Below are 25,560 nucleotides of genomic sequence, written 5' to 3' on the forward strand. Positions count from 1 at the left end.
CTGCAGAGGGAGGGGCCAAGATCCCCAATGACCTCAGCCCCACTCTGAGTACTGCAGTGGGTAGGGGCTTAATAAAGTTTTATTGAAAAAAAAAACAGCTGACATCAGCCGGGAGGAGAGGAGAAGAGCTCCGGTGGGTCACATGAGCGCCCAGTAGTGCTGTAAATAAGGTATTTTCCACAATAAAGTTACAAAAGGGAGACACACTGCACATTATATAATCTTTTTACAGAACGGATTACATGTTTTTACAAGGACTTTAACTAGGGCTTATTTTTGGGGTAGGGCTTATATTGCAGCCATCCCAGAAACTCACGCTAGGTCTTATTTTCGGGGTAGGGCTTATTTTCAGAGAAACAGGGTAATGGCACAGAGCTCCATGTCCCAGCTCTGTCATTACCGATCGTGGGTACCTGGCAGACATCGCGACCGCCAGGCACGTGCATCGGCATCTCGGGGACGCGCCGCCGCCTGCGCGCTTGCGCGCCCCCCAGTGGCCGTAGGAATCCAGGACGTCATATGACGTCCTGTTGGATTTTCAGAGCCACCGTGAAGCCGTCATTTGACAATGGTCCGGGGCTCAGGTGGTTAATCGAAAGTCCCACCTCCTGTGATGGACAGAACAGTCATCCAATGGCAGTGCAGGAGACGGGACTTCCTTTTACACAGGTCGCCGTGTAAACGGGAAGTACTCCTGTATGCACAGCGCTCGTCCCGCCTCCTCCAAGGCAGCCAGCGTGTATTTCTTTTGTAGCCCCCGGCGCTCGGGAATTCTCTTTTTATTGTAAAGCTCTGCGTAAACTGTTGGCGCCATAGAGATCCTTTATAAATCCTTTATGATATTATTAATAATAATACAACACATAGCTCCCCAAAAGGGGTCATAACTTGTTGAATGACACTACCCACTGGCCCAACCCCAGCTGTAGTCTACCCAAATATAGTGAAGGCACAATGGCGTTTAAAAGCCTGTGGTGTTAACATATACATCCCTTTCAAAAGCCAACAGAAATACACTGATACAGTAATTATAAGGGCCAATAATATCTGGTCAAGGAGGGGACCTGCCAGCTGCCGACTGCCGCTGCCTCGGGGAGCCCATTTTGCCTTCCCTTGTGTAATTTCTGTGTCAGGTGTTGGAATGAAGAGAGATCACCCACAAAATGCATACCAGCATCCAGAACAACCCTGCTAAATTGCCCAACGGGCATGGGCATCCGCTTAACTTTTTTTGAGGGGGGGGGGGGCATCATTTTAAGGTCATCCATGCTTAGTCCCTTTTTGACAATGTCATGAAGGGGAGAGGCTTAGCCATTATAACATAAAGCGCAGGCATGCCAAGGTTTGAGAAACCTGATGCAATACTGTATAGGTTGTGTTCATCAAAATATGGCCGCCCACAACACAGATGTATTGCAATACAAAAAGATGTATATTCTTTAATTTCTAGGCTATATTTATATGGGTTGCTGGGCATCATGGACTGGTATGCCTGAGAGTGAGAGACTGAGTAACTTCTAGTTGCATACAAAGTGAAGAAGTCTGAAGATTATATAACATACACTGTTACACACACACACACATATTTTCTTTCTGCTTGTAAAGTTGGACAGCTGAGCTGAGCTATTGCTGGAAAAATATATGTGTGTGTAACAGTGTATGTGGCACTGCTGCTGTTACTTGTGGTTCTTTAGCGATCGATCATAGGCCCAGGACAGGCACTGGCAGTGTATTCTCTCTCGCCTCGGCCACTGCATGCCACACACATGCCGAATCAGCATAGGCATAGCAAGTGCAACATACATTTACACAGGCAGGCAGGCTGAGGCAGCCTATCGGGGAACAGAACAGCCAGGATCTTAAGCAGAGGCTTGATTGTCAGAGCCAATCTGATGCTCGGGCAGGGGGTAAGGAGGGAGGGATGGATGTGTCTGTATGTATCGCGGTGAATAAGTCGCAACAGACTGAGAGCAGCCCCAGGCCAGCAGCAGACTTATAAAAAAAAGTCCACGGCGGGGGCGGCCGTGGCAGCCATTGCAACACAGGGGGCAAGTCTAGTGTCTTCTCTTATGATTCCAGGGGGGGGGGGCTTTTGCCCAATGGAGCGAACGCCTATGCCATCAGGCTTCACATTGGCCACTAGGGTACTAAGGCAACAAAAGAAGCAGAGTGGTATCACTATACTAAAGCAAGTCCTATAAACTGGTAGTATGACAAGATATTTACCGGTATTTATTTTTTAGCTGTACCAAATACATGAAAGAATAAGCTGTACAAAGGACCAATGCCTACAATATATTTTCATTTTTAGGTTTGCATAAACTTAATACATAACTGCATTAGATGATAATATTTATGAATGTCCGAAATTCCATTTTTACAACTTTTTTAGATAAGACACACACACTTTAGATAAGAAAAGATTCTGTCTTTCTGCGTACAGATAATCCATAAAACTTTACAAACTTTAAGTTGTGACAGGATATCATGTCCGTGTTAATTTTGGCAGCAAACTTCAATTTAGGTTTAGTTTTAGGACTAAAATGGCATTTTATTTTTTGTCCCATTTTAGTCTTCTGCAATTCTTTTAGTTTTAGTCATATTTAGTCGACTAAATCTCCAGTAGATTTTTGTCATCTAAAATCGAATGGGTATAATTAAATTGTAATGCATTAGTTAACATTTCTCTACAATTTTCCAAACTCATTATATACTGCTAAAGGGAAGAATCAATTAGGTTATTATTTATGGTATTGTGAACATTTTGAAGTCAAATTTCAATTTAGTTTTAGTCTTAGGCCTCGTACACATGACCGTTTTCCTCGATAGAATCCATCAAGAAACTTGGTGGGAGAGCTTTTTTGCAGAGGAAACCGGTCGTGTGTACGTTTTTCATCGGGGAAACTGTCGAGGTACTTGACGAGGAAAAAAGAGAACAAGTTCTCTTTTTCCTTGACAGGAGTCTCAATTTCCTCGTCGGGCTGGTTTTCGACGAGAAATGCGAGCGTGTGTATGCTAAGAAACCCGCGCATGCTAAGAATAAAGTATGAGACGGGAGCGCACCTTCGGTAAAAGTAGCGTTTAATGGAGATAGCACATTTGTCACGCTGTAACAGTCTGAAAAGTGCAAATGGTCTCTTAACAAACTTTTACTTAAAGCGGGGGTTCACCCTTAGAGGGCACTTTTCCCCCTTAGATTCCTGCTCGTTTTTACTAGGGGAATCGGCTATTTATTTTAAAATATGTGCAGTACTTACCCGTTTACGAGATGCATCCTCTCCGTCGCTTCCGGGTATGGGCTTCGGGAATGGGCGTTCCTTCTTGATTGACAGGCTTCCGAGAGGCTTCCGACGGTCGCATCCATCGCGTCACGATTTTCCGAAAGAAGCCGAACGTCGGTGCGCAGGCGCAGTATAGAGCCGCACCGACGTTCGGCTTCTTTCGGCTACGAGTGACGCGATGGATGCGACCGTCGGAAGCCTCTCGGAAGGCTGTCAATCAAGAAGGAACGCCCAGTCCCGAAGACCCATACCCGGAAGCGACGGAAGAAGATGCAGCTCGAAAACGGGTAAGTACTGCTCATATTTTAATACAAATAGCCGATTCCCCTAGACCGAACGAGCAGGAAGCTAAGGGGAGAAAATTTTTTTTTTTACAAATGGGTGAACTCCCGCTTTAACACGCAGTAACATGAGATTAGCAAAAGCAGCCCCAAGGGTTGTGCCAGTGGAATCGAACTTCCCCTGCCATTGTATGTGTTGTACGTCACCGCGCTTGAGAACGAGGAGATTTGGTCTTGACCGCGTGTACGCAAAGCAAGCTTGTCGAGTTCCTCAACAAGTCTAACAAGGAACTCATCGAGGAAAACGATGTGTCTTTTCCGACGAGTTCCTCGGTCGTGTGTACGAGGCCTTAGTCTTTTGACTAAAATGGCATTTTAGTTTTAGTCCCATCTTAGTCTTTTGACTAAAATGGCATTTTAGTTTTAGTCATATTTTAGTCATCTCAATTGTTTTAGTCGATTAAAATAGTATTCATTTAGTCGACAAAAATTTTTTAGTCATTTTAGTCAACTAAACTAACACTGGCACTCGTTGTACTACATAATTCACTTGCAAAGTGTTCCATAATAGTATGCTTATCAGTCCGTGAAAGTAGGAGCCATGAAGATGTAAAGATCTACTGTTCAATTTGTGTTGATTTGCACTCTCTTGACAGATGTCACATGGACAAGAAGCGTGAACCTGAGAACGAATTTTCAGGGCATGCCAATGGAAGAGCAAATAACCAGAGGTCGTGGCTGATCAGTCAGGCGCAAGCAGCGAAGTACAACTGTTCAAAGACCAACTGAAGTTTTCAGTCGAAAATAAAAACCATGGAGCAACCAGATCAGATCTCTGTGGAGGAAAACCTGCAGAAGTTAACAGTATTACCTTGTGAGACAGAGAAAGAGAAGGAAACCCAAGAAAGCAACATGACACTTCAGCCAAAAAATCATGACAAAGAGAACAGGAAGTCCATAGAGAAAGACCACTCGGTGGATATCATGCCAGTGGAAGAGGTGAAAAAGTCAGTGAGGCAGTCAGACAGATCGGTCTCCAGCACTTCTACATGTTCATCTGTTAACTACTCTTCACCAGAGAGTGACCAGGTCTTCAGTGAAGAAGAGGAGATCCATTCAAAACGAAAAATTCTTCGAAAGGTGAGGGACCTTGAGAGCAATGGTTGTGACGCAATTTCTGATATAACCTAGAAATAAAAGGAAGGTGTCTGTGTTGCCGCTAACAACAAGTCAGCTTCTAGCTGCCATATGGGATAGCAGACGGGAATTACCCTTAACAATTTAAATAAATAAATAAAAGACAGCAGACCACTGTTGGATGTTAAAGGCCGCGGTTATTTAATATTGGTTTCAAACTATTGTGATAAATATTATCAACAAAATATAAATAAATAAGCATAAAAATAAAGCATTAAAGCTAACCTAGCCACTACGGCTCAGGCTGCCAACACAATTGCCCAGCTAGCAAACTAGTACCCAACTTCACAAAAGATATTTTTAACATAAATATATAATCAAATAAATATGAGCATAGCTAGTCCCCCTTTGCTGTTAAACCTTGTTTTTTTTTATATATACATATAAAGCAAAGGTGACACTACCACATAAGAAACAACCGCGACAAGATATATTCTGAAAAGAGGGGGTGGGGTGGGAGTGGAAGAACACCACAGCTCCAATGTCTTCTGAGGCGAATGAGCCTGGGCTGGACGGAACCCGCTTTAAATAGCCCAAAAACGGGCTAAAACCCACTGGTTCTGACTGGTTTGAACTGACCCTTCCCGGGCTTTCTGTCCAGAAGCCCAGGAAGGGTCACCCAAAGTTCAAAGAGCCCGCCAAAAAATCCCCCAGAAAGGTCACCTGGGGGACAAATGAGCAAGTTTAAACTGACCTTTCCCGGGCATTCTATTCAGGCCCAGGAAAGGTACCCAAAGGCCAAATAATCTAATTTCTTCACAGGGGGCTAAGAAACCCCCCCCCCCCCCCATAAGCCTAACATTGTCCCCCGTCGCTCTCCCATGAGGAAAAGGGGGCTATACAGGTTAGAACTTTACAGGGAAGACTGGATTGTTTGCTGTAGTTGCCCCTGACACTTTCCCCATCCTCCGGTTTCCTTTTCGATCAGCCCCACTGAGAGGTGTTTTCAGTAGCAACATGGCTGAGAAGCACAAAGAATATACAGAAAGGACTCTGTGGGCGAAGATGCAAATCAGACCTGAGTTTACGAGACGGAGAAGATAGTGGGAAAAACTAAGAGGGGGGAGCTGCTGCTGCGGAGGGTAAAATTATAGGTTAGGCATTTATATGCAGCATTTGTTTTGACATCTTACTTGAAATTACCCTGGTTAAACTCATGGAGATGCTCACCCAGGAGTGGGAGGGACAGTTTGTCATTATCTGCTGGCAGAGGGAAGAAAAGATTTACAGATAAAAGCACCATACACTGTGTAGGATGGGATGTGTAATCTGATTTTGTACAGAACGTTGGAGATATACCTGCACACTGTCTTTACTACGCAAGGTACATCACTAGTGTTAAAGAAAAGCACAGGCAGTAAGATTGTTTGTCAGTTTTGTGGTTTGATTTTTTTCATCCTTTTAAAAACTTTTTTAAACGTGGCCCATATTGGTGTTCTCACTATGGCTTAAAGTGGTTCTAGAGGCAAAGGGTTTTTTACCTTCATGCATTAAGGGAAAAAACCTATTGGGGTACAGCAAACCTACCCAGCCCCCCCTTATACTTACTTGAGTCCCATCTTGATCCAGCGATGTGCATGAGAGCAGCAGCTCTCCTGGGTCTCTCTCTCCTCATTGGCTCACACAGCAGCGGGAGCCATTGGCTCCTTCTACTGTCAATCACAGCCAGAGAGCCAATGGGGAGAAAGTGGGGGGCTTTACCTGAATGGACACACAGCGTGCGGCTCAGGAGCAAGCATGCTTGAGTGCCCTCATAGCAATAGGCTTGCTATTGGGGGCACCCGGCAGAGGGGGAGGAGCCAGGACTGCCGACAAGGGACCCAAAAAAAAAAGAGGATCAGGGCTGCTCTGAGCACAACCATTGCCCAGAGCAGGTAAGTATAACATGTTTGTTATTCTCTTCTTCTCTTTTATTCTTTCCTTTAGAATTACTTTAAAGTGGTGTTCCACCCCAAAAAAAAATACACCAAAATCCTTTAAAAAAATTGAAAAAAAAAAAAACGTTTTTACTCACCAGAAAGGGCGGTTTCTATGCGGAACTTGCTAATCTGCCTCTTCCTCCACCACGGCAGGTCTTCTTCCTCGTCCTCCTCGTGGTGTCTTCTGGGGAATGTGGCGCGCTGCCTTCTGGGAACTGTGTGTATCCCAGAAAGCAGCTGCTCATTCACAAAGCGGCATGAGCTTCGCGCATGCGCAGTAGGAAACGGGCAGTGAAGCCGCATTTTTAAAATGTCATTTAAAATGATTGTGTGTGGGCTTCACATCGTTTTTCGGCTTCTGAAAAAAATGTAGTTTTTCGTGATGTAAAAAATGATCGTGTGTGGGCAAAAACTACATTTTAAACCCGCGCATGCCCAGAAGCAAGTTTTGAGACGGGAGCGCTCGTTCAGGTAAAACTACTGTTCATAATGGAGTAAGCACATTCATCACGCTGTAACAGACAAAAAAGCGCAAATCGTCTTTTGCTAACAAGGAATCAGCTAAAAGCAGGCCAAAGGCGAATAGAACTTCCCCTTTAGAGTTCCGTTGTGCGTGTTGTACGTCACCGCGCTTTGTTCATCATTTTTCCAAAACGATGGTGTGTGGGCAACATCGTTTTTAATGATGAAGTTGGAAAAAACTTTGTTTTTTTTCATGCCGAAAAACGACCGTGTGTACGCTGCATTAGACTTCCGAAAAGCGAAAGTTAAATTTTTGGGTGGAACTCCACTTTAATGAAGTAAAACTTCAAGCTTGCTTACAATGCTATGTTTAATGTTGTGACTGGTTGTCATACAGTATATTAAAGTGTGAGTACACACATTTATTGCTGGAAATGACTTCATAGCTAATTTTCCCACCTGTACTATAAAAATGACAGTTGGAATTTGTATTAGTTACTATGGGCATTGCCCCCAGTTTTCTTTCAGTATTTTTCAGCCTCATAATATGCAATAACTTTGGTATGGTGTACAATATAGAAAATTAGGTGAAGTATTATAAACATATTTATTGTTGAATTGTGTTTACCCATTTGCCACATGGGTATGTGATCTTGATATAGGCAGGGCACTATGCCAAACTGTCATTTGTAGTTTATTCCTTGCTGTTACCTTAATCAAGAGGTGCCTGTGAGAGAGGTTCGAATATCACTGCTGCGGAAATGATCGCTTCAGAGCCACCTGTGGGATTATTCGTAGAGTGTCGATTTTAGTTTAGCCCACAGACACTGGGGAATTCTCACCAAATCTACAACCGTGGCACAATGTTTTGAGAATGACACAAAATATTAATTTTCACAAAGTCTGCTGCTTTAGTGTTTTTAGATCTTTTTGTCAGATGTTACTATGGTATGCTAAGTATAATTACAAGCATTTCATAAGTTCATGTTGAGTTGCGTCAATATTTGCAGTGTTGGCCCTTTTTCAAGACCTCTGCAATTCTACCCTGGCATACTGTCACTCAACTTCTGGGCCACATCCTGAATGATGGCAGCCCATTCTTGCGTACAGTAATCAAAGCTTGGAGTTTGTCAGAATTTGGGGGGGGGGGGGGGGGTCCCCCCGCCTCTTGAGGATTGACCACAAGTTCTTAATGGGATTAGGGTCTGGGGAGTTCCCTGGCCATGGTCCCAAAATGTTGATGTTTTGTTCCCCAAGCCACTTAGTTATCACTTTTGCTGGAAAAGTCATTGTTCGTCACCAAACTGTTCTTGGATGGTTGGGAGAAGTTTCTCTCGGGAAATGTTTTTGTACCATTCTTTATTCAAGGCAGAATTGTGATTGAGCCCACTCCCTTGGCTGAGAAGCAACCCCACACATGAATGGTCTCAGGATGCTTTACTGTTGGCATGACACAGGGCTGATGGTAGAGCTCACCTTTTCTTCTCCGGACAAGGTTGTTTCTGCATGCCCCAAACAATCGGAAAGGGGATTCATCAGAGGAAGTTACTTTACCTCAGTCCTCGGCAGTCCAATCCCTGTATTTTTTGCAGAATATCAGTCTGTCCCTGATGTTTCTCTTGAAGTGGCTTCTTTGCTGCCTTTCTTGACACCATGCCATTCTCCAAAAGTCTTCACCTCACTGTGCGTACAGATGCACTCGCACCTTCCTGCTGCCATTCTTGAGCAAGATCTGCACTGCTGGTGCCCCCATCCCACAGCTGGAGACGGTCCTGGAACTTACTGGACTTTCTTGGGCACCCTGAAGCCTTCTCCACAAATGCAGTGAAAATCATTTTTTATGGGATTAAGTTCATTTTCATGGCAGAGAGGGACTTTGCAATTAATTGTAATTCATCTGATCGCTCTTCAAAACATTCTGGAGTATATGCAAATTGCCATCATAAAAACTGAGGCAGCTGACTTTGTGAAAATTCATATTTTTGTGTCATTCACAACTTTTGGCCACGTCTGTAGAAGGCTACAGTCAGATTGGAGGAGAAATGTATGTATGTTAGCCCCCCAACCCCAGTCAACCCTCTTGTCTTCTGAGGTAGTATCAATCAGCTAGGTTGGATTTTGCTATTAGAATTTTATATACCGTATTTATCGGCCTATACTGCGCACTTTTTTGCCCTGAAAATCAGGGCAAAATCGTAGGTGCGCGATATACGCCGATACCCGCTTTCCGCGCTGTGTTTGAACCACTGCGCCGGCATATATCGAGCGCAGTACACTCGGGTATAGTCGGGCAGGCTTGGCTCCTCTCGCGGTCACGTCCTGTGTGTCCTGTACGTCCTTTACGCGAGAGGAGCCGAGCCTGCCCGACTATACCCGAGTGTACGGCGCTAGGTATATGTCGGCGCAGTGGTTCAAACACAGCGCAGGGAGCGGGGAGGACACCACGATGGCTGCAGAAGGATGCCGGACGCGATGGACGACGGGCAAGACACCGACAAGGGGCATCCAAGCTGTAAGTATTTTTTTTTCAGGAATTTTCCTTCAAGTTCGGGGGTGCGCGCTATACGCCGGGGCGCATTATAGCACGATAAATACGGTAACTACTATTTTCATCTGGGACAAGCTGATGGCTGGGTATACTCCTTCCTACCACCTTAGATCAGACATGTTTCGACTTATGAAAATATTCATGTTTATAGAATAATATCTCATGAGACATTCAGTGGCCAGAATGTGCATGCATGAAAAAATCGGTGATTTTACACTTTAAGTGCATGGAGAATTCTTGCATTGGAGTGCTTTCTGTAGTCCTCTGATTTCGGGATCTTGGGGCACACTCACAGATTTCATGTACTAGTGAAGTTGGCTTGTGTGGTATTGTGCAAGGTATTCAAGGCTACACAAGGATGGATGATTGTTTGTTTGCACTACAGACAGAGGCGGCTCTAGGCTTTGTGAGGTCCTAGGCAAAACTTAGACATGAGGCCCCACTCACGCCCATAATGGGAAAAATAATTCAAGCAAGAAAAATGGCTGCAGAAAATGCACGGATCTAGCACACAGGTGATCAGCACCACTTCCAGGGCACCCTCCTCACCCATCAGACATATTCAGCCAATGCAAGAGGAGGGAGAGAGGGGGAGGTAAGAAAGAGAGAGGGGTAATAGAGAGATCCAATGACACCAAAATTTGTATTGATCACAGGCAAATTAGGCCCCTGTGAGTGCGAAGGCCTTAGGCGACTGCCTAATTTGCCTAATTAGAGAGCCACCTCTAACTACAGACAAAACAATGTATTGTACTGTGTGAGCAATTATCGTTAATATACCCTACTAGTGCTTGTGTAGTATGCAAAGTGCTTAATCTTATAACAGTATTGTACACATAACTTAAGGTAGCATAAGATACTGAAATTAAAATAGTAATCCAGCAAGAAAATGTAACATCTCCTTGTAATGTTACCGTTGCATGCTTAGGAACAGAAACCTCATTACTGAAGTCTACAAGAGTTGAAATAAGACAGTGGGTGACGTAACTCTCAAGTATCTATGAAAAACTAAAATAGTAGTTTTAGGTAGATTGGCCTTATAGGTCAACAGAGAAACATGGTTCTCAACAGGGGAACATTCATCTCACAAGAGTAACATTCGTCTCAACAGAGAATCAGGGTTTCAGCTGGTCTCAATAAACATAAGTCTCAGCAGTGTTATGTCACGTACACACAACCGTTTTTTCCTTCGGAATAAACTCAGACGGGTTTTTCCGACCGAATTCCGCTCAGACTGTCTTGCATACACACGGACACACCAAATTCCCGACCATCAAAAACGCGGTGACGTACAACGCTACGACGAGCCTAGAAAAATGAAGTTCAATGATTCTGAGCATGCGTGTTTTTTTTCTTTGTCGGAATTCCATACAGACGAACAGAATTTCCATCAGAAAAAAAAGAGAACATGTTCTCTTTCTAAGTCCGTCGGAATTTCCGACGGAAAAAGTCAGATGGGGCATACACATGGTCAGAATATCCGATGAAAAAATTCCATCTGACTTTTTCCATCGGAAATTCCGACAGTGTGTACGCGGCATTACATTTGGTTTCAACAGAAGAACACAAATCTCAACATGGGTTTCAGCACAAATTCACAGGTCTCTACAGATGAATATGGGTCTCGAAACAGAAAAATACTGTAGGTATCAATAGAGCAGGGATATGCAATTAGCGGACCTCCAAATGTTGCAAAACTACAATTCCCATCATGCCTCTGCCTTTGGGTGTCATGCTTGTGGCTGTCAGAGTCTTGCTATGCCTCATGGGACTTGTAGTTCTGCAACAGCAGGAGGTCCGCTAATTGCATATCCCTGCAATAGAGGAACAAGGGCCTTCGCATATGTATGTGGGTAAAATGGCTCTTAATAGAGAAAAGCAGGTCTCAGCAGAAACGCATGGGCCTCATCAGAGGATCACGGCTCTCTGCAAAGAAACATTAGTGGGATGGATGGAAGAATTGGAGACTCCTCAACCTTCCAGGTGAGTTTTGAAGGAGTTTACTTTTCAATAAAAGAAGAAAGTTGTCATTGCTTACAAAGTTGCTGCATAATCACTCAGTACTGGTGTATTTTTAGAGATTTTGGGATTGTATGTGTTTTTTTGTTCCCCCCCCCCCCCTTGGTTGAACTAGATGGACTTGTGTCTTTTTTTCAACCTAACTATGTGACTTTAAGTGAGTTGCTACAATATTAGTAGCTTTAGAATGTTAGTCGTCTGTCCACTGCCAAATATTTGTACAGTAAAACCTTGGTTTGAGAGTAACTTGGTTTAAGAGCGCTTTTCAAGACAAGCAAAATGTTTAAATCAATTTTGACTTGATATGCAAGTAGTGTCACGTCACAATAGCGTAAAAAAGAGAAGAGAGGCGCCTCTAAAGTGTAGCAATATGGTTACATTTAATGAAGGTGCAACATTTAGAAACTCGCATGGTTGATGATTATAAGAGGCCCATCTAAGTATGCAGGGATCTGGGGTAAAGTTGTCCACATAGACCATCTTCTGCACCACCATCAACGTCATCTCTTCCACACTGTGCTCCATGAGTGCTTCAAGCCTCGCTTTCAGATCGCTCTATTGCAGGGTAGTCTTTCCAGTCACCCATTGCAGACTGACAGTGGTGAGAGCTGGCGGTGCGGGGGATAGTCTATGTGGACAGCTTTACCCCGGATGCCTGCATACTTAGATGGGCCTCTTTTATTCATCAACCTTGTGAGTTGCTAAATGTTGCACCTTCATTAAATGTAACCATATTGCTACACTTAGAGGCGCCTCTCTTCTCTTTTATACTCCTGATGGATTTTGCTTCTAATCCCCTTGTGGAGGCTTCCAATTGTGGATGGACATTTTATGGTTACACAACTTATTACATTGCCATAATATTTTTATATGGACTATAAATGAAGGACTTATGAATAAATAGTTGTGGAACGAATCATTTGAGTTTCCATTATTTCTTATGGGAAAATGTACTTTGATATAAGAGTGCTTTGGATTACAAGCATGTTTCTGGAACGAATTATGCTCGCAATCCAAGATTATACTGTAGTTATATATTTAGGGATACGTAGTTGATTGTCACTTTCCCTTCCCCCAGGGATTGAGAGGCGGGAGCTCTACTCTGTCATTGTCCTAGGATGACAGCTGGATGGTCACTTTTTTACTGTGTGTGTATAAAAGGGATTTATCCTGAAATTGACATGTCATTTATTTTTTCCAGCCTTTATGGATTACAGTGTGAAGGAAGTCGGCTAGCTTACCTCTTGGGCTATTTCATTAGCAGGCAGCTTTACCTTTTATGGGATTTTTAATTAAATGAGATTAAGCTGATATTTATGCAGATAGTTCAGGAACATTGGATTTAATGTCACATCTGGCATGGGTGGGATATCCTCTGGTTTTTCTAAAGATTAGCGTGTGCCAACTATGTAATGGAAAACACCTGACTATATATGTCTATGTTTGTTGGGTTTCTTTTGCAGGGAGAAATTGCCTACCGGAATACGTTGGTTGACTAGACTACTTAGGCACTGCATAGAATAAAACTGAAATGTCAATGTGGTCATTATAGCTTACTGTAACATTGTGCAATATTCAGTGTTCCTGATTTATATCTGTTCCGTTTATTCTCTGTTAGCAGGTCTTGCCAGCAAGTAATGTGTTGGATTGTTTATCCTTGTATAAATATTCTTAGTCTGTACTTATAGTCAATGCCCAGGCAAATATACCGTATATATTCAAGTATAAGCCGACCCGAATATAAGCCGAGGCACCTAATTTTACCACAAAAAAATGGGAAAAGGTATTGACTCGAGTATAAGCCTAGGGTGTCCATCTGCATGCCTCACTGTGCCTCACTTTGCCTAACTGTGTCCATGCCCATGCCTCACTGTGCCCATGCCTCACTGTGCCCATGCCTCACTGTGTCCATGTGCATGCCTCACTGTGCCCATGCCTCACTGTGCCCATACCTCACTGTGCCCATACCTCACTGTGTGCATGCCTTACTGTGTGCATGCCTCACTGTGTGCATGCCTCACTGTGCCCATGCCTCACTGTGCCCATGCCTCACTATGTCCATGCCTTACTGTGCTCATGCCTCACTGTGCCTTACTGTGCCCATGCCTCACTGTGTCCATGTGCATGCCTCACTGTGCCCATGCCTCCCTGTGTCCATGACTAGACTTACGTTTAACATGGGAGTCTATGGAAGGGGTGCCCGGATTTGAAAAATCGGTGCTCCCCGGCCTTGGTCCCCCAGACAGCAAACTTTGCACGCATGTAGAGGAAGAGTGGGGCTATATGTATCCAGGAGACCTACAGCCGGCCAGTACCGGGTCCCCAAAGTCCGGGAGATCAGGCGCAAAAAGGTGACTCGAGTATAAGCCGAGGGGGGCATTTTCAGCACAGAAAAAAATTGCTGAAAAACTTGAGTATATACGGTAATACAAAACCTAATTTTATGCAATCGTGTATTAATTAATAGCCTTACATGTATTTTATATGCAACTAATCTGAGCATCAGACTCTATTGTGATATCAGTCCCCTGTTATCTGGCTTTGCTTGGCTTTAGGTTCTGCAGAATTTACATGCGCTAACAGGAAACATGCATAGAGAAGGGGAAGGGACAGAAGTGACCTCATCCGTCTACTACTGCTCCTTTATGGTCCAATCAGAGTCTGGGGGAAAGTCAGTTCAGCAGCCGGGCTATGTAGTATACGTTTTAGGACCATCTTGACAAATCTTGAGTCAGGTAAAAAAGAGCTAATTTATTTAGCCAAGTGCTAGTATTTAGCTGTTTGCTTGGAGTGAGGTCTAATTTAAAATTGTAAGAAGAAAAATGAGAGGTGAAATTTGCACATACAAATTAAAATGCATCTTAACCCTATTAATCTGTGGGGCATCCTCAAACGGAAGGTGAAGGAGAGCAAGGTCTCTAACAACCACCAGCTCTGTGATGTTGTCATGAATGAGTAGAAGAGGACTCCAGTGGCTACCTGTGAAGCTCTGGTGAACTCCATGCCCAAGAGAGTTAAGGCAGTGCTGTAAAATAATGGCGACCACACAAAATATTGAGGCTTTGGGTGCAATTTAGGCCTTTTTAATAAAAGGTGTACTCCGTTATGTTGCCAGCGGTTTGGACATTAACCTCCCTGGCGGTAATCCTGAGTGTGGCTCGGGTGAATTTTCATTACCAAAGGTGGTAACCCCGAGCCACACTTGGGATTGCATCGCAGTATCCTGGGAAAGTTACTTACCTTGTCCTCAGGATCCTGCAATGTCCTCCCGCTGTGTCCGCAGGCTGTGTACTCCGCCCGATGTACTGTGTGCCGGGCTCCATTCCCTGAGAGCATTGTGATGCACGGGGACGGAGCCCGGCGCCAAATTCAAAGAACAAAACACATACAGTACACTGTAATATTACAGATTACATTACTGTATCAAATCATTTCACTTCCCTTTTGTCCAGTATCCTGCATGCAGTTTTATATGTATATATATATTGTTCTTTCTGCCTTGAAACTTGAGATTGTCCATGGCAACCAAAAAGTGTCCCTTTTACGTCAAAAGCGTTTTTAGACTAGAAAACGGCGATAGTAAGTTAGAATCACTTGCAGAATTGAGCGATAGTGATTCTTGGGGAAATTTGTCATCACTGACTGAAAGTAACGTCAGCGACAAATCTGCAACTGAGCAAATTTCAGTGTTTTGGTTTTGATTTCATACATTTTATTATTTCTTATTATTATTTTCTTATTTATAGTTATTTATGATTTCGTGTCTACTAGACTCTTGTTTGGACAGATTTAAAGCGAAGTTCAAACCAAAAATGGAACTTACGCTATCAGTGACGGTTAGCCCCTGACATGCCACATTTGGCATGTCATTTGTTTTTTGGGGGGGGGGGGGGTGCGGATACCCTCTTTTTAGAGGCATCCAGCTCCCACTTCCTCCTCTGACTCTGCGGCGCTGGAAGGAAGTTCACCCCCCCTCCCTTCATTCTTCTGGGACACATCACAGGTCGCAGAAGATTTCCTGGCCATTCACAGCGCGCAGCAGGGCTCGTGCATGCGCAGTGCGTGCCCGGCTGTGAAGCCACAGCCGGGCACCCACTGTAAGAATGCCAGCACCATGCAGAGTAGGGGGAGAGGAGCGGGGCTTCGTATACCCACATCGCTGGACCGTGGGACAGGTGAGTGTCTGATTATTAAAAGTTAGTGATTTTTAATTTTTTTTTTTTTAGCAGAACTCCGCTTTAAGTGAGAGATTCCTAAGAATTACATGCCTATAATATAAAATGCCAAATTTCCATGTGAAACAATGTACCAATTTGAGACACAAAAATCTGACATAATCATACTGACAGGGAAGTTAACGGCTGTGTGTTGAGTTATTTTGAGGGGACAGAAAATTTACAGTTATACACTCACAGCTTTACATTGTAGCAAAGTGTCATTTCTTCAGTGTTGTCACATGAAAAGACATAATAAAATGGATCATACAAAGTTTGTACAGTAAGATTATAACTTGTCTGGTGAGTTTTAGGCTAGATTTACACTGCGGTTGGTTGCAGGTGCAGGACAGCGTGTAAATCGCACCTGTTCCTGCACCTGGCTGCAGCCAAAGCACACCGCTCTTTTGCAGACAAATGGGGCTTCCATTCATTCATTCTTAATGGCATGGCAGTGCGTTTTCAGTTGTGGAAAATCACATGGTTCAAAAGCACCATTCCTTCCACAGACACCAACAACAGAGCACCATTTCTCCCGCTGATACCAACAATGGGACACAAAAAAACAGTGAGGAGGCACTGTATGCTTTCACTGATGCCAAGGCATTTTCTAATTCCACTGGCCACAATCTGCCCCCCCCCCCACCCCCCTCTACAGCATGAAAGACAGTTAACTGGTTAACTGGCCCTTTTGTCTAGAAAGTTTTTGGAGACCCCTAGTTAAGGCGGAGACCTGCCAATTTTCTTTTTTTTTAAAGTCAGCAGTTACAAATACTGCAGGTGCTGACTTTTAATATTGGGACACTTACCTGTCCTGGGCGCCTGCGATGCCAGCACCCGAAGCCGATCTGTCCCTTGGCTCTCGGGTGGAGGCACCGCCTTCACTTCCTGGTTCCCTACTGCGCATGCGCGTGTCACGCTGCGCGATCCCACTGGTCCCTGCTGTCTTCTGGGTCCTGTGTGTCTTCCAGAAGACAGCAGGGGGGACGGAGTAGGCACTGGACGTGGGTCGCTGTGGCGACCTATGTCCGGAAGAAGGATTAAATACCTGGATTACACGAGTATCTGCTCCCTCCTCTCCCCTAAAAGGTGCCAAATGTGACACCAGAGGGGGGAGGATTCCGAAAAGCGGAAGTTCCACTTTTGGGTGGAACTCCGCTTTTAGAAGATTCCCATATTTTGCCCGATTAGTTGAGGTGGTTCAGATATTTGTCTGTACTTTTGGTTTTAAATAATAATGCCTAATAAAAAATCCAGTTCAGAGGATCCTTGTTTCACTCAATGTAGAGAGTTGGAAAAGTCCACCCTGTTCATCCATGTGTACACGTGTGCTCTTATCCTTCAAAGGTGAATGCCCTCTGCACTATTTCATTCTGCACTGATATGGACAATGTTGTGCCATTACCCAAACATTTCTATTGCAGACACTGGTGTTTATTTACTAAAACTGGAGAGTGCAAAATCTGGTGCAACTCTGAAATGATAGTCAATCAGCTTCTAACTTCAGCTTGTTCAATTAAAGCAGAGGTCCACACAAAAAGTGAACCTCCACTTTTCTGAACCCTCCCCCCCTCCGGTTTCACATTTGGCACTTTTCAGGGGGGAGGGGGGTGCAGATACCTGTATAATAGAGGTATTTGCACCCACTTTAGGGAATGGATTCCCACGGGAGCCGAGCCCCCTTCGCGTCACCCCCCGCTGTCTTCTGGGAAACACACTGGTCCCAGGAGACAGCGGGGATCAGTGAGGGCGTGCCACGTGACTCGCGCATGCGCAGTAGGGAACCGGGCAGTGAAGCCGCAAAGCTTCACTTCCTGATCCCCTCACCTAGGATGACAGCGGAGGCAGCCGAGAGACGAGTGATTGCTCAGCCTCGGCTGCAGACATTGCGGGCACCCTGGACAGATAAGTGTCCATTTATTATAAGTCAGCAGCTGCAGTATTTGTGGCTGCTGGCTTTTAAAAAAAAAAAAAAGCTTTAAAGGGTCACTAAAGGATTTTTTTTTTGCTGAAATGACTGTTTACAGGGTATAGAGACATAAAAGTTAACTGATTCCTTTTAAAAATGATTAAAAATAGATTAAATTCAATCATATAATGAGCCTCTAGTTTCACTTTCGGTTTTAAACTGGTTTCATATTTATGTGAAGTAAAGAGACCCACAGAACAAAAACAAACAAATCCAGGGCAGTGTTTTGTTTTTAAAATGAATCTGATTGATTGGTTCTGTTAAGTTTTAGACTCACAGTAATGACAGCTTAGACCACTGTGAAAAGCTCCCAGTACTGTGGTTATAAGGAGCCAGACAACCAGGAAGTGTGGAGATCACAGCAGAATTACAGCCACTTCAAAGCAAAAACGAACAATAAGGACATGAAACCAGGACTGCAGGAAGGTAAAGGAAGCTATTTAGCTAAAAAAAAAAAATTCCTTTAGTTATCCTTTAAGCTTTGACCAACAAAAATCTGAAAGCTGATTGGTTTCTATGCAGAGCTGCACCAGATTGTGTCTTTTTTTCTGCTATGACGGTGCGCTGAGCTTCTCTACAGAGGTTGTTGGTACGCCATTATTAGTTTACTTGTCAAAACAGCAGGCACTGCAAAATAAATAAATACTCTGCATGGGTAGAGAAATAACGCTGTAAGATGTGGTTTGCATGCAAATTGGCCTCATCAGATAACCTATGGAAAATACAGCCAGACTTAGAAAAAGGCCTAAAGCAAACCTATGCTTTGTCCTAGCAGGTCAAAGCAGCAGCTTGACTTTAATGCCCCCCCCTGCAGCACATTCCATTGTCTGTTCTGTTCACCCATCAGTAGTAAGGAATCCCTTAAAGGGTCACTAAAGGAATTTTTTTTTTAGCTAAATAGCTTCCTTTACCTTACTGCAGTACTGGTTTCATGTCCTCATTGTTCGTTTTTGCTTTGAAGTAGCTGTAATTCTGCTCTGATCTCCACACTTACTGGTTGCCTGTTTCCTTATAACCATCATACTGGGAGCTTTCTCACGGTGGTCTAAGCTGTCATTACTGTGTGTCTAAAACTCCTCAGAACCAATCAGATTCATTTTAAAAACAAAACACTGCCCTGGATTTGTTTGTTTTTGTTCTGTGAGTCTTCCCGACTCACCTCTCACCCGGAACTTCATGCATGTCCTTTAAAGCCGAAAGTGAAACTACAGGCACATTATATGATAGATTAAATTCAATTTGTAATCATTTTTTAAAGGAATCAGTTAACTTTTATGTCTCTATACCCAATAAACAGTCATTTCAGCAAAAAAAAAAAATTCCTTTAGTGACCCTTTAATAAGCTCCAGGTCACTTTAGTTAGAGCTTATGCAGGGCTAAGAAACAATAACCATTTACATATTGTGTCACCTGAGAGAAAGGTGAATAAGTCGCATGTTCCCCATACACAGGAGTACAGATTTTTTTTGTTTTTTTTTGCTCCCAGCAGGTGAACAGCAGTGATATCAGAGCAGAAGAAAGGAGACCGTATGCTGCTGGATAGGGGGGCACTAAAAAAAACATGTTTCTGCCCTGCATGGGGAAAAATCGCTGGTTTGCGTTAAAGCATTAGATAAACGAATGATTATGCGGTATAGCAAGTTTGCCTCCCAGGTGGGACAATTGCTTCTGGCAGGATTCTAAATAGGGAGTGGCGAAATAAAATATGTTAGTGATTGTACATGAACATACTTGACGTGTTTGCAGAGGAACTTCTAACTCGGACACGTACAGATGTATGCGCACCTGGCATGGAGCGAACTCTGTCAAGCAGATCCGCCTGCTTGGCGGGCGATCTGTCTGCTGATGCCCGCTGATCAGGCAGATGACAGGTCCTTATCCGCTTTGCTGATGCAGAGCGGACACGGACACAGCCCGTTGTTCTCTATGGGGTGGCTGGGTGGAAACGGAATACCTGTCCATTTCCATCCGATCCGATCTGCGAGATGGATGGGGAAATGAATCCCCATCTGTCTGTTTTTAGCGGGTTGGATCGGATGCAGGCGGGTGTAAGCAGACACATGTCCATTTACATCAGCCTCTATAGAGAACAATGGGTGGCCTAATTGGGCCCTCATGAAAAACGGACAGGAAGACCCGATCGGTGTGCTAGTGTGAAAGGGGCCTAAGGCCTTGCCCACACAAGGGCATACACAGTGTACCTTTACAGGGATGCATATGTGTTTCCTGCATCTCTGTGCAGGCAATCCCATTGATGTCATTTGGGATGAGGTACCTGCACGAACAGAGCTGTTGCTCCCAATTTTACATCCATGTAGGTCCGCATGCATGTCCCTCAGCTCACACTGTCTTTGTTCCGAGTCATGTACCCACACGAATGTCAGATTGGGAACAGCAGCTATGCCTTTGCATCCCAATTGACATAAATGGGACTGCCTTTATGAGGATGCATGGAACACCTGTGCATCCCTGTGTGAGTAAAGATGGGCCCCCCATGGGCGTACACTTTAGTATGTCACATGTGAACGATGCTTTAGTAGCAATTTAGCAGAATTTTTTTGATTTTAGTGTATTTTTAGCGCTGCCTTTAAAAATCAGTAACATCATTTTTTTCTATGTGCCTTTGCTTTCAGAAAATCTATGGTTTGGTGGGTCTTTTACAAATTCTGAAAGCTGTAAGTGAAAATTGAAAACCTCCAGATTTTTTGAGAAATTTTTCGGTACGTTCGCTTTTCACCATTTTGCAAAAAAGCGCAATTTAAAATCTACAAATATTTGTTATTAATTAACTCCATACGGGTTAAGCTTTTAGATTTAGCAGGGATTTTGTAAAATTAGCTGTGTTCTTATCTGCTAATAATGATTTTAGTGTATTTTGTGCGAATATATTGGTTTGATAAACATTTGGGCAAATACCGCGGTGTCTATAAAATCTGTAGCACCTTCTTTATATTCTAGAGGTCATATGCTTTCAGAAAATATATGGTTTTGTGGTCTTTCATAAATTCTAAAAGCTGTAAGGGAAAAATTAAAAGTTAAAGTTTTTGATTTTGCAAAAAAATTGCAAATATTTGTTATTTATTAACTCAATACAGGTTAAGATTTTATATTTTTATATTACGTAGAAATTTTGTAAAATGTTCTGTGTATTTATCTGCTAATCATGATTTTAGTGGATTTTTAGCAAAAATATTGATTTGATAAACATTTGGGCAAATATCGTGGGACCGTAGAAATTGGTAGCACCTTCCTTTTTATTCTACTGGTCATGTGCTTTCAGAAAATATATGGCTTGGGGGGTCTTTTACAAACTTTAGAAGCTGAAAGTGAAAAATAAAAAAGCAAAGGAAAAATTGCAAAAATGGTCTGGCCACCTGCGTGTACACAATGAAGCACGGGGCCTGGCAGAAAAAGGGTTAAATGATCCAGTCATCCATCTCCCAGTGGTCTTGAAGATCACTCTCCCATGCCAGCATATATGGGAGTTTATTGGAGTTTGTTAACCTTTCCAATATATGCTTTTCATCTATTGAGGTCTATGGATCAAAAAAAAAAACAGAATTAAGGGCCAAATCCACAAAAGAGATACTCCGGCGTAAGCCGTCGTATCTCTGGTTCTAACTTTGGAACTGATCCTCAGAAGCAGTTTTCCTAAGTTAGGCAGAAGATCCGACATCTGTAAGGGACTTACACTGCCGGATCTTAGGATGCAGTACCGCATCCGCCACTGGGGGCATTTCGAGTCGAAATGCCTCTTCTGGTATGCAAATTAGCACTTAGGGTGATCCACAAAGCTTTTGTGCTTCGTTTTTTCGCCGTAAGTTTTAGTTTGCCAAGTGTAAAACTAGGGCTGCTTTTACAAAGTGTAAAGTTAGTCACACCTTGTAAAGGCCCATTCAAGCGACGGCATTTGGTATGCATTCCCGAGGGAGAACTCCACGGCAATTTGTAAAATCAAAACCGGCATGGGTTCCCCCCCAGGAGCATACCAGGCCCTTAGGTCTGTTATGGGTTGTAAGGAGACCCCCCCTCCGCCGAAAAATCGACGTAGGGGGTCCCCCTACAATCCATACCAGACCCGTATCCAAAGCACGCTACCCGGCCGGTCAGGAATGGGAGTGGGGACGAGCGAGCGCCCCCCCCCCTCCTGAGCCGTTCCAGGCCGCATGCCCTCAACATACGATGTACCCCATATCCATTCACTTAGGGTGGGGGGCCGGTATCTGGGGGCCCCCTTATTTGAGGGGACTCCCAGATTCCGATAAGCCCCCGCCCGCAGACCCCGACAACCAACGGCAAGGGTTGTCGGGAAGAGGTCCTGTCCTCATCAACATGGGGACAGGGTGCTCTGGGGTGGGGGGGCCCGCAGTGCGCCCCCCTGCCCCAGAGCACCCAACCCCCCCATGTTGAGGGCATGCGGCCTGGCACGGCTCAGGAGGGGGGGGGGGGCGCTCGCTCGTCCCCACTCCCATTCCTGACCGGCCGGGTAGCGTGCTTTGGATACGGGTCTGCTATGGATTGTAGGGGGACCCCCTACGTCGAATTTTCAGCGTGGGGGGGTCTCCTTACAACCCATACCAGACCTAAGGGCCTGGTATGCTCCTGGGGGGGGGGAACCCATGCCGGTTTTTTCTTTGAAAATTGGCATGGAGTTCTCCCTCTCAGGAATGCATGCTGAGCGACGCTGTCATTTTTTTTTATAATTATTTGTTTTCCCGGCGCGTATATTTTTTTCACCCGTCGCAACTTTAGTGTCCCGTCGCAATCCACAAAGCCGCCCGGCGTCAATTACGTTCGTGCGCTGCACGTCAGGAAAATTACGTCACACGCATGCGCAGTACGGCCGGCGCGGGAGCGCGCCTCATTTAAATTTTAAACGCCCCCCGGAGAGGAGGACCGCCTTACGACGGCGGCACTTAAGTTACACGGCCTGAAATTTCTAGGTAAGTGCTTTGTGGATCAGGCACTTAGGTAGAAACTTTAAGTCAGTGTAACTTAACTGCTGAAAGTTAAGTTACGCCGCCTGGCTGAGGATTTGGCCCTAAGTCCCTGGCCCTTTCCATAACATGCACAGATGTGAACTACATCCATAGGAAACCATGATAAATGGACTGTAGTGTTTTTCTGTGAACCTGAAACGCGCTAAGAAATGCATAGGTGTGAACCAGTCCTAAGCGCCGCTTTTCGGGCCGCTAGAGTGGCACTTTTAATCCCAAAGAAGGGGTTAAAAACTCTAGTTTTGGAGCGCATTAAAATAGTTTTTTAGGCGCTTTGAAAGTGCTGCCCATTCATTCCAATGGGCCGGCCAGTGTGATTTACCCGCCCGCGGACTGCCCCTTTAATATCGCAGCAATACCCCTCCCCTCTGCTACCTTTTAACACATAAGATGAGAAACACGACAGGTCCGAACAAAAGGCGGGTCTTTTGAGTTAAGCAGCAGGCGGGTTCAGCAATCAAACACCTGCCTTTCACTAGCAAAGTCCGGCCCTTTGTCCGGACCCGCCATGCTTCGTGTCTTGTGTGGTTGAGGTAGCAGAGAGGCGGAGTGCTAAGATGTTAAGCGGTGGCACTGCAGGGATGGACTGGCCATTTGGACTACAGGGAGTTTCCCGGTGGGCCGATGGCTCAGTGGGCCGGCTTCAGTGACAGTGGCCTGGGAGTTTCTCACTTCTGCCTAATCTTGTCCCATAAGGGGGGGCACCAAACTGATTCTTTGCCCCGGGAGAAATAATGTCTAGCTTCCCCACTGGTACTGCCTATAAGAGTACCAGTACCAGCCGTTCTACTGTAATAAAGTAAAACGGCTAGTGGCTAGTGAAGGGGGAGAGGGGGCTTGGGTGGCTGGGGGGTTGCGGTATTTGCCTGGCCGATGTGGGAGAGACCTGTCAAAGTGGGCCAGTCTGGATGAGGTCCAGGGCCAAATTTTTGTCCCAGTCCAGCCCTGTGGCACTGTAATATCGATGGGGGGGGGGTCTGTGATAGGGGGAGATCTGCGATGGGGGAGTCTGTGATGGGGGGGCCTGTTATGGGGGGATATGTGAGGATAGGAGTTTGGGTTGGGTGGGCTTTGTGATGGGAGGGGGGAGTCTGTGATGGGGAGGACCTACACGGTTTAGGAGATATTTCCCAAAAAGAATGCACCGATGTCTACGGCGCATTTGCGCTGTAGACAATGGCGCAGGCGCACTGGGAATGCCGGATTTGTAAATGGCTAATGCCAAGGGGGAGACGAGGACGGCTTCGGGGGCTTCGATCTAAGGTAAATAGTTCATAATGAGCTAGTATGCTAGTCACAATAGCTCTTAATGCATTTGTCTTGCAGGTTTTTTTTTTTTTTTTTTGTGTTTACAACCGCTTTAATACTGATTTAACTGCAGAGGCTATATAAGAGCTAGAGATCTCAGAAAACTCAGACTACATGTTCCTTTGAGCAGGAAACGGCCTGTTAGGAAGCCCTTCCAAATACTGAATCTGGTTCATCTTATTGATGCCAAGTCAGTGACTGGAGATACAGCCGTTGGTGAGAAATTCTGGCTGCTCAAACTTTTCCATTGTTAAATCTGTCTGTACAGTAGTGTCCTATGTCGTTTTTTTGGTACAGATGTTCAGACGGTTGTTACAATTTCCTTCTCAATGACTAAATCCTGAAGTTGGGAACACCAGCATATGGGACAAGCTGCCTCTTGGCCTAATGCATGGATGAAGAAATTTCAGCCAGCTCACGTTTTCACTTCGCTGCAACTAGACACTTAAAAAGAACAAAGAATGAATGGCTCAGCAAACTTTCAGCTAATGTCCTTTTTTTATTTCTTTGTGGAATACTAACTTTTCTTGGTTATGGGTAGACATTGTAAACCCCCCTACTTTACATTACTATATGAATAACAAAATGTAGATACACACTACTTGTTGTTGAATAGTGAAAACATTACAGACCAATGCATTTGATTAGCTATAAATACATTTATTAGTAGACCCGTCATGAAAATGTGGCCATAGACCAGTGGTTCTCAACCTTTCTAGTGCCGTGACCCCTTGATAAAATTTCCCAAGTTGTGGGGACCCCTAACAGTAAAATTATTTTTGTAGCGTGGGTGGTCAGCACCTAAGCCAAGACAAGTAATTTGCGCCTCTAACCCACAGACATTTAGTGATCCCTGAGTCCTTTCCACTCGTACAGTCTTAAAACCCCCTATGGTACATTTTAGGATGTACCACTCTTTCTCTTTGTTCTCCTTTTATCTCTCTATCCTAATTTCTTGTTTTTTCCCCCCCCCCCCCATCCCTCTCTCTAGCCATATTTCTTGTTCTCTTATTCCTTCTCCCCCTTTTTCTTTGTTCCTCCCCCTCTTTGTATCCTTTATTCCTTCTCTTACTCCTTGGTGGGGGAATGGGATCAGTGACAGTGCAGGGAGGGTGGGATCAGTGGCAGTGCAAGGAGTGGGTGGGATCAGTGGCAGTGCAAGGGGGGTTCTGATCAGCCAACTTTGGTGCTCTTGATCAAGGTCGTCTGCTGATCTTAGAACTGTAGTGGGGACTTCTAATGGCAACTATAATCACAGGTAGTGTTACTCACTGTGTCTCCGACTTGTGCCGTGAACTCAATGGGTGGCTGCAAAGAGGCCAAGTGGGCGGCCTCGGGCTCCAGGAACAGCCCAGCTGGGCAGCC

General features: G+C 44.6%; 1 protein-coding gene across 2 annotated transcripts in view; it reads left to right on the forward strand.

Moving 5' to 3' along the window:
- Positions 1 to 25,560, forward strand: part of LOC120917337 (inositol-trisphosphate 3-kinase B-like) — a 143,575-nt gene that overhangs the window by 29,596 nt on the left and 88,419 nt on the right. For both annotated transcript variants that reach the window (XM_040328558.1, XM_040328559.1), the window contains exon 2: positions 4,219 to 4,702. In XM_040328558.1, coding sequence (XP_040184492.1) covers positions 4,376 to 4,702 — 327 coding nt within the window. In that variant the 5' untranslated portion in view covers positions 4,219 to 4,375. The remainder of the gene's footprint in view (positions 1 to 4,218; positions 4,703 to 25,560) is intronic.

The sequence above is a fragment of the Rana temporaria genome, chromosome 11 (genome assembly GCF_905171775.1).
Source record: "Rana temporaria chromosome 11, aRanTem1.1, whole genome shotgun sequence".
NCBI classification, from domain to species: domain Eukaryota; kingdom Metazoa; phylum Chordata; class Amphibia; order Anura; family Ranidae; genus Rana; species Rana temporaria.